This window comes from Ceratotherium simum, chromosome 19 (assembly GCF_057802395.1).
Source record: "Ceratotherium simum simum isolate JZ-2026a chromosome 19, ASM5780239v1, whole genome shotgun sequence".
NCBI lineage: Eukaryota > Metazoa > Chordata > Mammalia > Perissodactyla > Rhinocerotidae > Ceratotherium > Ceratotherium simum.
In genome coordinates this window covers 13,875,363-13,887,925 of record NC_141918.1, presented here as the reverse complement: position 1 = coordinate 13,887,925, position 12,563 = coordinate 13,875,363, and the positions used below count along the sequence as shown (strand labels likewise).

At 44.0% G+C, this 12,563-nt stretch overlaps 1 protein-coding gene across 1 annotated transcript in view; it reads left to right on the top strand.

Moving 5' to 3' along the window:
- Positions 1-843: 843 nt before the first annotated feature.
- GABRR1 (gamma-aminobutyric acid type A receptor subunit rho1) overlaps positions 844-12,563 on the top strand; it is a 37,207-nt gene continuing 25,487 nt past the window's right edge. Inside the window, exon 1 of the mRNA XM_087443872.1 lies at positions 844-1,236. Within this exon, the coding sequence (XP_087299998.1) occupies positions 1,115-1,236 (122 nt within the window). The 5' untranslated portion in view covers positions 844-1,114. The remainder of the gene's footprint in view (positions 1,237-12,563) is intronic.

Here is a 12,563-nt window from a genome sequence, read left to right as displayed (position 1 = left end):
ACCCAAATCTCTTTGTCTTTTCTATTCTTCATGAATTTACTGTTTCTTTGTCTAAAAATATAAAACCTTCCTGCTTTGGTTACTTCTTTGAGTCTCATAGTTTTATGGGCCTCCCATACATACAAAATCAAATTTGTTTTTCTCCTGTTAATCTGTCTTGTGTCAATTTAATTGTTAGAGCAGCCAAAGAACCTAGAAGGGAAGAAGGGAAACTTTTTCCACCCCTTCACAGGAGCCTATCAGGCAGATTGCCTAGTTAGTGCTGATTAGGCAACGCCTGATTGACTGATTTAAGATTCCATTTCTGGGATAGACAAAACTAATTAGGTCTTGGTTTAGTGAAGTGGGGCTTAGAATAACTGACTCCATTTTGGGCCTATTGTTATATTTTTAACAATGGATAACACAAACTAAATGGTCATCGCTAATTTATTACTGATATTCTTCAAATGTGAAACGTCTAATGAAGTTCGTAATATGAATAATACAACTGACAAAGAAATTTAGTTTTCTGTGCAAAACAAAGACAAAAAAAGCCTCTTCGCCAACCTCAGCCATATTGACAACCCACCCAGGTAGGAAGCCCTGAGGTTCCATGGATTCAGCCACAGGAAGGAGAGGGGGCGGAGAAATGTCCAAATCTAGCCCTCAGCTAAAGCAAATAATAATGGCTTGAAGCTTAAAATAGATCCAGGGAGGAGCTCATTAACAGGCATACAAAGCAATTCAGCACCCCTGGAATTTCTTATTCTGGAAATTGCTTTGGTCCGTTTTTACTGCCTTCTATTCATCAGAGGAGAAAATACAAACCTTTAGTAACATGGTCATCACATCTGACAATGAACTAATTTAGACCAGCCAAAATAATTGTTTGACAGGGACACAGGACTTCAACCTCAGTTCAGAAAATCCCTGACATCTGACGTAGGAGGATTTATAGGTTTAGTGGAAATTGCTTTCTCCTGCTCTCCAGATTACATACTGTGGGTTGATTTTTTTTGCATGAGTAAACATCCTTCTAATAATGAACAGACCAATAACGTCCTAAGAGAGAAAAAGAACATCCTTTTCCTCTTTGCTGTTTCCTGAGGGAACTGTTTGGATTTGGAAACCCATGTTGCCTGTCCAGAATATGAAAGTTGGCATCTTCCTTTTGTGGTGGGGATGGGTTTTGGCCGCTGAAAGCAGAGTGCACTGGAAACAAAGAGAAGTACCCGAGATGTCTAAGAAAGGCAGGTGAGTGGACTTCCAGGGATGGGGGACTTAGGGAAAGAAGGTGTGCAGAGCAAGCTTATGATATTATTCTGGAATCATTTCCAGTATGTGGTGTTTTCTGTGGATGCCTTTTTCCTCCTTTCCTTTTGTTCTCCTGTCTCCGCTTTTTTAGGAAGTTAAAATTATGTTTTCTTTTTAAATCATGCTAGATCAGATACAGTGTTATCATTATGTATTCCTAAATCTCTTATGAATTGCCCTAGGTGAAAGACAGATTCTGGAAAAAAGAATATAAGCACTTTTTAAAAATAATTGAGGACAATTATTTGATATCTGCATCCTAGTTTGGAACAAATCTGCGAATTGTCAAGCAACCAATGGGACCTCTAATTAGTGAGAATGATTCTGTTAGTTCTAATTATTTCTGCTAGATTTTTGGGTCTTGTTTAAAATCTTTTAAAAGAAAACAAAGCAGCTTTCTTTAGGCTGTATGGCTAGAAGGATCTTAGATTGTCCCCTACTAGTAAATTGGGAAGGTGCAGGGATGGACCTGCCTGCAGACCAGCCGTTTTCACGTTGCCAGCACCGTACGTGCTGCTCTGGCCGTACCAAGCCAGCGAGGAGGGAGCTTAGACAGAGCCAGACTGTCCCTCCGGCAGGCGGACTCACTCAGGCGGCTCCAATGACAGCACTGGTTAATGTAAGTGCACGCCTACACTCTTGCGTGCCTGACATTCATCAATAAAATAGGATATTTGGAGAAAACCTAATGCAGCTCTCCCTCTCTACCGATGAGGAAACGGAGGCAGTAAGGGCATTCTTGACTCTCGGTTCTTTATCAATCTTAGGTCCAAATTGAGCTTCATCTTTCTTTATCTCTGGATGTGAATATAAATAGAGGCTGGAGATACCAATTAATATGAAAGGAAATCCAGCTTTCTGGAGTTGGGGACTCGTGAGAGGGCTGGGTGTCCAGCTCTTCAGTGCCCTGCTCCTGGGTTTAAGAAAGCCCTCCACACACGGTCTTCTGAACAGCCAGCTATGGCTGACAGTACTCATTTCCAGCTGTTTTAGCAACATCAGAAGTCTAGGAGCTGAAACATCCAGTGGTCGTGGCGAGTCCTGGGCACTGAGAGAGGCTGCTGTGCATAAGCCATATGCCCTGCTTCTGTCCCAGTGAGAATTGCTTGGGCAAACAATGGAATTTGTGGAGTGGTGTAGCCATTGAGATTATTTGAACCAAATGTGCTCTTGAGGATTAAAAGCAACAATAGCAACAAACCTTATTGGTTGTCATCAAAAACTTCTCACCTTCTTTCCTAAGCCAGAATTAAGAGTGGCGATCTGTTGGTAAATACCAATGATGAGGAGAAGTCCCAGAGAGTGGAATAGATTTCCTTTAAAAAAATTAATTAAAAAAAAATTACTTAAAAGAACTTCCATTTTTTTTATTCTGAAAGACATATATGACCATTATTTAAATTTTTAAAAAATGGGAAAAAAGTTTTAAAAACACATAAAAATCACCCATAGTCCCCAAACCCTGAAATAACCTTATTAACTTTTTTGTGTATTTTCTTCCAGTCTTTTTTTTCTAAGCATATATTGAATATTAGCTAGTTTGGGATTATGCTATGCATATAGTTTTGTAATCTTAGTGTATTTGATATGATTTTGTCTGTATGTTTACTTATTTAAAGTCTATATTATTGTTATTTGAATGGCTGCATTATAATGCATAATACACATAATGTACCACCAACTCTGTGGTTTCCTCTATGTTATGGACATTTAGTTGCTTCCTTTATTATTATAAACATTATGCATGAATATCTTTGTACACAAGAATAGTTGTCTACATACTATTTACTTAAGATAGACTCCTGGAAGTGTACTGGGTCAAATGGCCTGAGAACATTTAAAGATCCAGATATATTTGGCAGAATTGCTTTCCAGAACGGTGGACCTAACTTATACACCCATCAGCCAGGTTAAGTTTTATGTTTATGTAGCCTAAACTTTTAAAGACTTCACTTAATTTCATCCAGACTCTAAACTCATAAGCTGCTGGTAATTTGTATTTAGGCTTCTTTTCATGGTTTATACTCATAAAATGGGAAGCAAGGTGAATACATGCGTGCAACAGGTGTGAGGCACGACCCTGAAAGTGAATGCCTTCTTAAATTTTGCACCCCACTTGCCTCACTGTAGTCTCTGAGGCAAATAATTCATGTGTTTTTCCCAAGATCTCCATGGGGGGCACATCCAGGTGGGACCCTCCTTCACAAATCACGCTGGGTAAAGTTGAGAATGCCAGGGGGTTGGGCAATGACTCTAGATTGAATCAATACATATGGCCTCTCTCTCCTCCCTGAAAGAATGGAGACATAACCCTTCCACACCACAGGCCCCTGGGCAAATGCCAGCTCATGAGCTCTGGGGGTGTAAACTGAACCTATCAGAAGCCGGAAGTACCATTATCATACTTGCTTTGCCACGCGAAAGAATTCGAACTTATTCTGAAAGCAAAGAGTATCTGAATAGTTTCAGCTGATTTCCATTGTGGAGCGATCACACTGGTGGCAGTATGGTGGAAGAATGGGAAGGATACTAGAGGGGAGACAGAGAAAGTAATCCAGAGTCTATACCTTAGACCAGAAGACAGATGGTGAAAGCCTGAACTAGGATATTAGTGGAATGAACAGGGATGGGGGAGATGGATCTGAGAGTTTTAAGGAGCTAGAATTGTCAGAATTAGATTGGGTGAAAGTCTAGCAGGTATGTGGATGCATGACTGGATAGAAGGTGGTGACAGGGAAAGGAGATCAGGAGGAGGAGTAGGTTTGGGGGAAAAGATGATGAGTTCAGTATGAGCATGAGACCTGGATGTGTTTGCAAGATACCAAGAGGTACTAGTTATCCAGTCGGCAGGAAGGCCATAGGTCTGCAGCTCAGGAGGGAAATTGGGGCTGGAGATGTAGCTTTAAAGGGAGTCCTCATAGGTGATGGTGGACAAGGTGAGGAGGCTTACAGGAGGCTTGCCTTCAGGAGGCTTACAGACTAGAGAGGCGCTCCAGGGAGGTTCAAGCATTTCCAGGAGGAGAGAGTCATCAGTAGGGTCAGATCATACACAGGTCAAAATCAGTTAGGTAGAGGGCTAAGAAGTGAGCTCAGATACAGCAGCTAAGAGCCATTAACGACCTCAGCAAGAAGAGACAAGTGGCGGTGGGTTGAAGAGAAGAAAATGGAGTGACTATCGATAACTCATAAGAAAATTGGCTGTGAACAGAAAGAATAGGACTGGGTGAAGGTGAGATGGAGAGAAAGGCAAGAGCTCTTAGGCTACCAGAGACTTCATCGGGTCCAAATGATGAAGGGTGGAAGCCAGGAGAAAGGCAGTAATGATGCGTGAGATGTTGCTGTCAAATCCCCCTCCTGACAAAAAGAGAGCCATTGGGTTATGGACTGGGTCTCTGATTGCCCTAAACACTTTGGAATTTGATTTTCTCTTATGTTAGCAGTGTTCTCTCTTCATCTTGTCCCTTCGTTCTCCAGACAGTTTGCTTGAACTTTTGAATTTCCACTTTTGTACTTCTAGTTCTTGTCTAACTGTGACCGGCTGCTCATCCCTACAGTTTCCCAAGGCCTCTTCTTGTGCTGCTCCCTATGCTCAAGACATCCTTCTCTTTCCTTTTTCTCTGGCTCAGTTCTTGTCCTCCTCCAATATGTAGCAGAGATGTCACCTTCTCTGAGGAGCCTTCCTTGGCTCTCCTCCACGTCCTGCCTCTCAATCCTCAATTAGGTGACTTACTTCTGAGCTTCCACAGCCCCATATTTATCCTTCTCAGAGGACAAATCACTCAGCATTATCACATCTTCCTTGTCCGTCTCAGTTTCTAGAGAATGGGCCCCTTGAGGACTGTTTAGTCTGCTCGGGCTGCCAGGACAAAATACCTGACTGGGTGGCTTAAATGATAGACATTTATTTTCTCCCAGATCTGGACACTAGAAGTCCATGATGAAGGTGCTGGAAAATTTGGGTTTTGGTGAAGGCTTTCTTCCTGGCTCATAGACCTTCACACTGTGTCCTCAAATGGGCTTTCCCCTGTGCTCAAGGGCAGGAGTGGGAGGGATGTCTGATGTCTCTTCTTCTTATAAGGACACCAGTCCTATTGGATCAGGGCCCCATCCTCATGACCTCATTTAACCTTAATTACCTCCCTACAGACCCTGTCTCCAACTGTAGTCACAGTGGGGGTTAGGGCTTCAACATATGAATTTGGGGGGACATAGTTCATTTTATAACAAGGGTTCAACATTTATCCTTGTCTCCCCAAGTTCCAGTACAACATCTGATGCGTGATAGATGCTCACTATGCCTCTGAACATTTTAGATTCTCAATAAAAGTCTTTTGAGTGGAATTCCCATCGCTAATTAAATATATCAGCTGTTAAAAAACACAAAAACAAACAAATAAGCAAACGAAGAGTATGTTTGTCAAGGAGACAGCCTGCAATGCATTTTGGAATGTGAAGTTGCTGAGTGAACTTAGAGAAGTTCGCTGGCCCCCATATTCAGCCTCTCACCTGGGAAATGGAGCAGGAGACCAGGCCTAGAACGGGGGTAGCAAAGGGCCCACAGGGGGGTCGCGATGGCACAGTAATCACAAGTTACAGCCACTCGTTTGAAGTTAGATTTCTTTAATGAAGCAGCTTAAGGGATTGGAAGAGGCTCAGATCGGGTACCAGTCAGACTTCACGTGAATCCCAGGGTGGCCACAAACTAGCTGTAAACCTTGGGCAGGTTACTTGATCTCTCTGTGCCTCAGTTTCCTATAAAAGGGGGAATAATACTGACTTTACAGGATCGCTATAAGGATTAAGCAAGAAAATGTTAGTTTGAACCACATGAAATGACTGACATGCAAGTGTGTTTGACCTACAAAAATATTTTCAAATGGTTCAGCCTGAACTTTGCACCCATCAAGAAAACTTTCTGTGCTCATTTTATGATGGTGAGAGGAGGGCACTGGAAGTAGAGAAACGAAGGATGTGGAACTTGGAGGGTATGTTGCCTGACCCTGGCACAAGTTTTGTACCTTTTGGGGCCTTTCTCTTCTCATCTTTAAAATGAGGGGATTTCTAAGGTCTTTGAAATTCTGACATTCCGTAGAAATTAGTTGATTAACGTCTGTCACCTGCACTAAACTGTCAGCACTTCAAGGGAAGGAGGAAGGTCAATTTTTCTCACCATCGCCTCCCAAGCCCTGGGCACAGTGCCTGGAGCCTAGTGTGGCCAATACATAGAATTTATGTTCAGACGTATGTACAGGGGAAAAGGATGATCTAGGTGATTTTACCTGAGAAGCAGGTGAACCAACATGCTCTTGCTGTGCCCTTTTGTCCCCCCGGGAGAGCAAGAGCAGGCCAGGCCTGTGTGTTAGGGACCCACCAAGTTGGTGGGAACAGGAGTCAGTCACGGTGGCAAGATGAAGGCTTGATCAGATGACCCTGAGATAGTCCCACCCACACCACACACAGACCCTGCTGTCTTTTAGTTCCAAGCAACTCAGGTATCCCACAGGTGTGCAGACCTCAGGGGTCAAGGAGTATTCACACTCTGCATTAGTCAGGGTTCTCCAGAGAAATAGAACAATAGGATGTGTTCAATATGTATCTATCTATCTATATGATGTCACATATATATTGTGTAACATGTAATAGTGTAAAATATATTGTGTTTATAGAGAGAGAGACAGACAGACAGAGAGAAGGGGGAGGAGGATTTGTTTATTTTAAAGAATTGGCTCTCGTGATTGTGGGGGCTACCAAGTCTGAAATTACCAGGACAGGCTAGCGGGCTGGAACTTCCAGCAGGAGTTGACGTTGCAGCTCGAGTCTGAAGGTAATCTGGGGGCAGAGAGGACCTCAGTATTTTCTCTTAAGGCCTTCAACTGGATGAGTTACCCACATTATGAAGGGTAATCTGCTTTATTTAATGTCTATCAACCTAAATGTTAATCACATTTAAAAAAATACCTTCACAGCAACATCCAGGCTGGTGTTTAACCGAAAACTGGGTACCATGGCCTAGCCAAGTTGACATGTAAAATTACCCGTCACATTCTTAGAAGCAAGGGTTTGAAAAACAGGTTATTGGCTACCCAAAAATTCACTTACTAAGGAATCATAGGAAATGAACTATTTATACCAGAGAAAAAATACAGAATACTTACTCATTATTTGGAGAAATGCACAGCCTCTATAGCAATTCAAGAAATGCAATATAAATAACATTATGGTAACATCCTTACGAAAAATAAAAATTAAATGCACACACACACACACACACTCACTCACACACATCTTGTGCTGGTGGATCTATGTGGAAACCAAAACCATATTTGTGGGGCTCTGTCAGTGGACTGACTCTTTCCACATTGCCATCCACCAACAGGACTAGAGCTGTAAAGTACTGTTAGCATCTTAGGGAGGATGCCTTCTGGAATAGACTTGAAAGATCTCGAAGCTACCCCGTGGCTCAGTCCCTTATTTCCCAACAGAGGAAGCAGACTTGGAGAGAGAAATGTGTCCAGTTCCCCCATCAGTCAGAAAGGCTAGGGCCTAAGGCAGCGTGCCGGCTTCTTAACCGCCAAGGTCCTCCCTGCTGCACCAGGGCATTGCCTCGAGGAACCGTACAGAAGAGCAGTGTGCACGAATGTGGCAGCAGCATTACTCACGGTGGAAAAACTAGAGGTTGGCCCCATGTTCAGCCTTAGGTACACAGCAGAGCAGACTCAGCTGGTCTGGCCCGGGTCCCCTCTCCGTCCTCCCTTCTGTCATCTCACCAGCTCGGCCACGTTGGTCTTGCTGCAACTTGAACACGTGGAGCAAGTCCTACCTCATGGCTTCTGTCCTTGCCTGGAGCAATCTTCCAGCATCAGCAGGTCATTCTCTCAACTTCTTCAGGCCTCTGCTTGATTGTCACCCTCTCAGGGAAGTGTTCCCTGGCCACTATATAAAACAACTACCTCAGCACCCACTCCCTAACCCTTTACCCTGCTTACCATCATAGCCCTGAATTTACGTTCCCATAAGGTATGACGGGGCCCTAGATGTGTCCATCAGGATTTCTTTTGAGGTTTTAGTTTGGGCACGAACAGTTACAGGCAACTCCAAAGCTCCTAAGCCAGAAGGGATGGTGGTGGGAAGACAGGCTCCAAACAGTAAGAAGGCCTGGCTTTGGGACTGGGCATTGCCACATTCTAGCTTCGTGACTTTGGACAAGTCACTAGACATCCTCAAGTCTGTTTCTTCTTTAGAGTGGAGTCAGTTATGTCTGTCACCTCAGGGTGACTGTAAGAATTATGTGAGCCAATGTATGTGAAAGTGCTTTGACTACCATAAATCTCAGTAAACCCATAAAGATACTGGGCCTCACTTATGCCATCCTATGACGGGCACAGACAGGACATGCCTGTGCAGACCCTCATTCACCAGGAGCCCCTTAGGGCTTGTCTCTGCTTTGAGGACAGTTACACTATGCACAACACCTGGCCACACTCCTCTGATCTGCCAACCTGGAGGCCCCACCCAGGGAAAGGAGATCAGTTGAAGATGTCTTGTTCTGCCTGAACTCACACTGGTTTAATGCTATTGACATGATGGGACACAGTAATGTTCCTAAGTTGTTTTTGTAATGAAATTTTCTAGAACATGCCAGGAATCAACTTAGAGCTTAACTTCAGCAGTTTCCACAACACTCTTTTTTCTTTTCTGTGAATATCAAGGAAGCATTCCTATCTCCAGTTTTCTGGCCTCACTCCTATTTTCCAGATTTTCTCTGCTGTAGGATCCTTAAGTTTCTTGAGCCATAAATCATCTGCGTCTGTAGGCTTGAGTTCCATTAAAATAATTAGAACAGTGATTCTCAACATTGGCTGAGGAGGTCTGAAAGCTGTTGATGGCTGGGTCCCACCCTTGGTCTGGAGTTTTCAAGCTCCTGAGGTGATCCCAGTATGCAATCAAGGCTGAGAAACATGAGTAAGATTATCTCATGCTATCATTTCCGCTATGCTGGGCAGCAACTAATTCTTTTCACTCTTCCCTTCCCAATTTGAAAACCATTCTCTCTGATGGAGAGTATCAAAGTAAAATTGTATTCTGTTAGCAGAATCCCAGCCTTATTATAATTGTTGTTAACATGGCCCCCTGTTCTCCAAGCAGTATGTTTCCCTCTACTGACTCTCCTGGCTCAGAATACAACTTTAAAGAATTCTGCTTGTCTTTAGCACCATTTTTGAGTCTCATCTCTTGGCCTCCTTGGCACATTTCTTATGGGCCCATTCAACTCCTTGGAATACACCATTAGGTTTGTGCTTCTGCTATATTTTGTACATATTTTTGTAAAATCTGAGCTCTGCGCACTGCTGGGAGTTGAGGCTATAGCGACATACAAGATAGAGTCTCTCCTTCATAGAGCTCACAGTGAAGTGAGTGAGGTGGTCAGAAAGCCCCCTGCCACATAATTCTAATGCAGCCATGTGAAGAAGAGAAGCATTGTCTTTAGAGGGAAGGAGAGAAGCCCAGTAACTCTTCCAGAAGGAGTTGATATTTGATCTGGGAGTACAAGGCATTGTCTGGGTGAGAAAGGGTATGAAGAATGGTGGAAAGGACCTTCCAGACAGATGAGACAGCAGGAGCAAAGGCATAGAGGTGTAATTGGAAACTGCAAGAAGTGGGGGACAGGGGGCCGGCCTGGTCGTGCAAGCAGTTATGTGCACACGCTCCGCTGCGGCAACCCGGGATTCTCGGGTTCGGATCCCTGGTGCGCACCGACACACCGCTTGTCAAGCCATGCTGTGGCAGCATCCCAAATAAAGTGGAGGAAGATGGGCATGGATGTTAGCCCAGGGCCAGTCTTCCTCAGCAAAAAGAAGAGGATTGGCAGATGTTAGCTCAGGGCCAATCTTCCTCACACACAAAAAAAAAGAAGTGGGGGACAGAGTGGGAGCTTAGGCTGGGAAGGAGCTTTATTGGGGGCCTTATATGCCCAACTTCTATGGATTTTACTTTGAGGGGAAGGGTTTTTTGAGGGGAAGTGGCATGACTGTGGTTGTTGGCATGACCCATGGTGTTGGGTTAGAGAAGGGTGAGACCAGAGGCGAGGAAGCCTACTGCCTCCCATGTGAGAAATGATAATGCATAAGGCAGCAGGAGTGGGATGGAGAGGCCAAGATGGGGATGGAGATTTTGAGCAGCAGGATCAACCAGGACTGGCTCACTGACTGGTGTGGGCATGGCCCCAGCTGGCTTATTCAGGATCTTTATGCACATTAGAAAAGTGCACCCCGATGAGCACGTACACCTCCAAGCAGTGGAGTGAGGGCTGGACATGCCTGGCTTTTCTCCACGGCCCTGGATGGCGGTGTGAAAGAGGAGTCGTCGAGGATGAGATCTGGGTGTTTTGGACTACACAAGGATTTCTCTCCTTGGCTATCACACATGCCAAGAAAGCAAAATCATTTCATTAGTTAGTTCTTGCTTCCTTGTCAAAATTAATTTCTCTGTCTTCTCAGAGATGAATAATTAGCACAGTGAAGTATAAATTATCAGGTGCTCTGCTACAAGCTGAATGAGCCTTCCTGCAGACCCCTTGCTCATCACAAGCCCACATTCCCCACTCTACCTAATCTCTGAGAGAGTTCTGAGAGATGTTTTGGGAAAACATAGTCCACATACAAACTGACTAGGAGTTACAACAAGGAAACATCAAGAAGAAGTACCAGAGGTCAAAATTTTTCATTCTTTCCAAGAGGATAGAATGAAAATGAGTGTTCAAAAAATGTGCACCCTCTGCTCAGTCCAAAAAGTTGTCTCAAATGTCACCCTGTCACACCATAACTTGGGACATGTCTATTCCTTCTTCATAACTTTCCAGGGACTCATTTGATAAATGAACTCATGTAATAAGTGGGCACCAGTTTTGTGCAAAGTCCATGCTAGCTTCTATGTGAGGGGAAAGATGAGCTTGGACATTCCACATCTAACTTAGAGAATGGGAGCCAAAGCTCCCAAGAAGACACTGTCGCCAAACTTGCTTACAACTCTTGGAACCAGACCCTCTGGGTTTGACTCCTGGCTCCACCACTTTTACAAGTTATTCAAACTCTTCTTGTCTTAGTTTCCTCGTGTATAAAAAGGGGATAATGGTAAGGCCTACCTCGTAGCATTGTTATGAGGACAAGCCCAAGTTAATACATGTAATATGAGTTAACATGGTAACTGGCAGATAGTAAGTACTCAAGCAGTGTTAGTTATTCCCATTATTTGCTGTGTGTCATACTTCACTTCAAGGTTAATCATCACACCCCTGGCTGGTAAAAAGATGCTAATCACATGAGAAATATTTCATGACGTATTGTAATTTGAGTTTAAAAGCAAGTTACAGTGTCATTTCTCTTTATCTCTCTCTCAGAGGACTGTAAGGATATACACAGGATGGCACATGTTATTTCTGAGTGGTTTTCATCTTCTCCTTCATGCTTAAGTGTATTTTCCCAATTTCTTTAATGTGGACAGGTAAGCAGAAAAAAGTTATTTTAAAATATTAAACAATAATGAAAAAGACTTTAAGGATCCTGTTTGTCAGTCTTTTCTAGGCTAGACTCTAAGCTTCTTGGAGGCAAAAGCAGCGGCATCTTTGAATTTGACAAGCCTCTCTTTAGCTGGTGCCCAGTTCTGTTTCAGGCTGGCCCAAAGCCAAAGTAAGAACTGGTCCAAGCTCGATTTCCATTCCAACCCCTTCTTTCAGTTCCTCCTGGCTCTCTTTTCAGGCACCCATCTAAGAGGCTGATTCTTTCCTTCATTCAGACGACATGTGTTGAGAGTCCACAGGGATCCCCGCACTGTGCAAGGTGCTGACTGTGATCTGCCCTTGGTGGGCTGTGGCCTCATCCTGCCCTTGCTGACCATCCATTGTGATGGCCTGTAGCCCAAAGAGCAGTCAACACTCTGGTCTTAGCTCTTCCCCACTCCTGGGACCTCCTCCCGCAGAGCTCACACCTGCCTCTGCTCCACTTTGCTACAGATGACATAATCCCTACGCATCATCCTGATGTGTCCCTGTGCATCAGTCAAGTCCTGGCAGAAAACAGCACTGCACTCAAAGGGGCTTAACCAATAATTGAATAAAGGGACAACTCGTAGATCAGGACAGGGTTCAGGGAACAAACCAGGCGTGCTGATGCCCCCAAAACCAGGAACAGCAGGAAGTCACAACTACCCGTAGGCCTCAGGCGGAAATCGTGTTACTGGAGCTTATTGAAGATACTGTGATTATCTGTAAT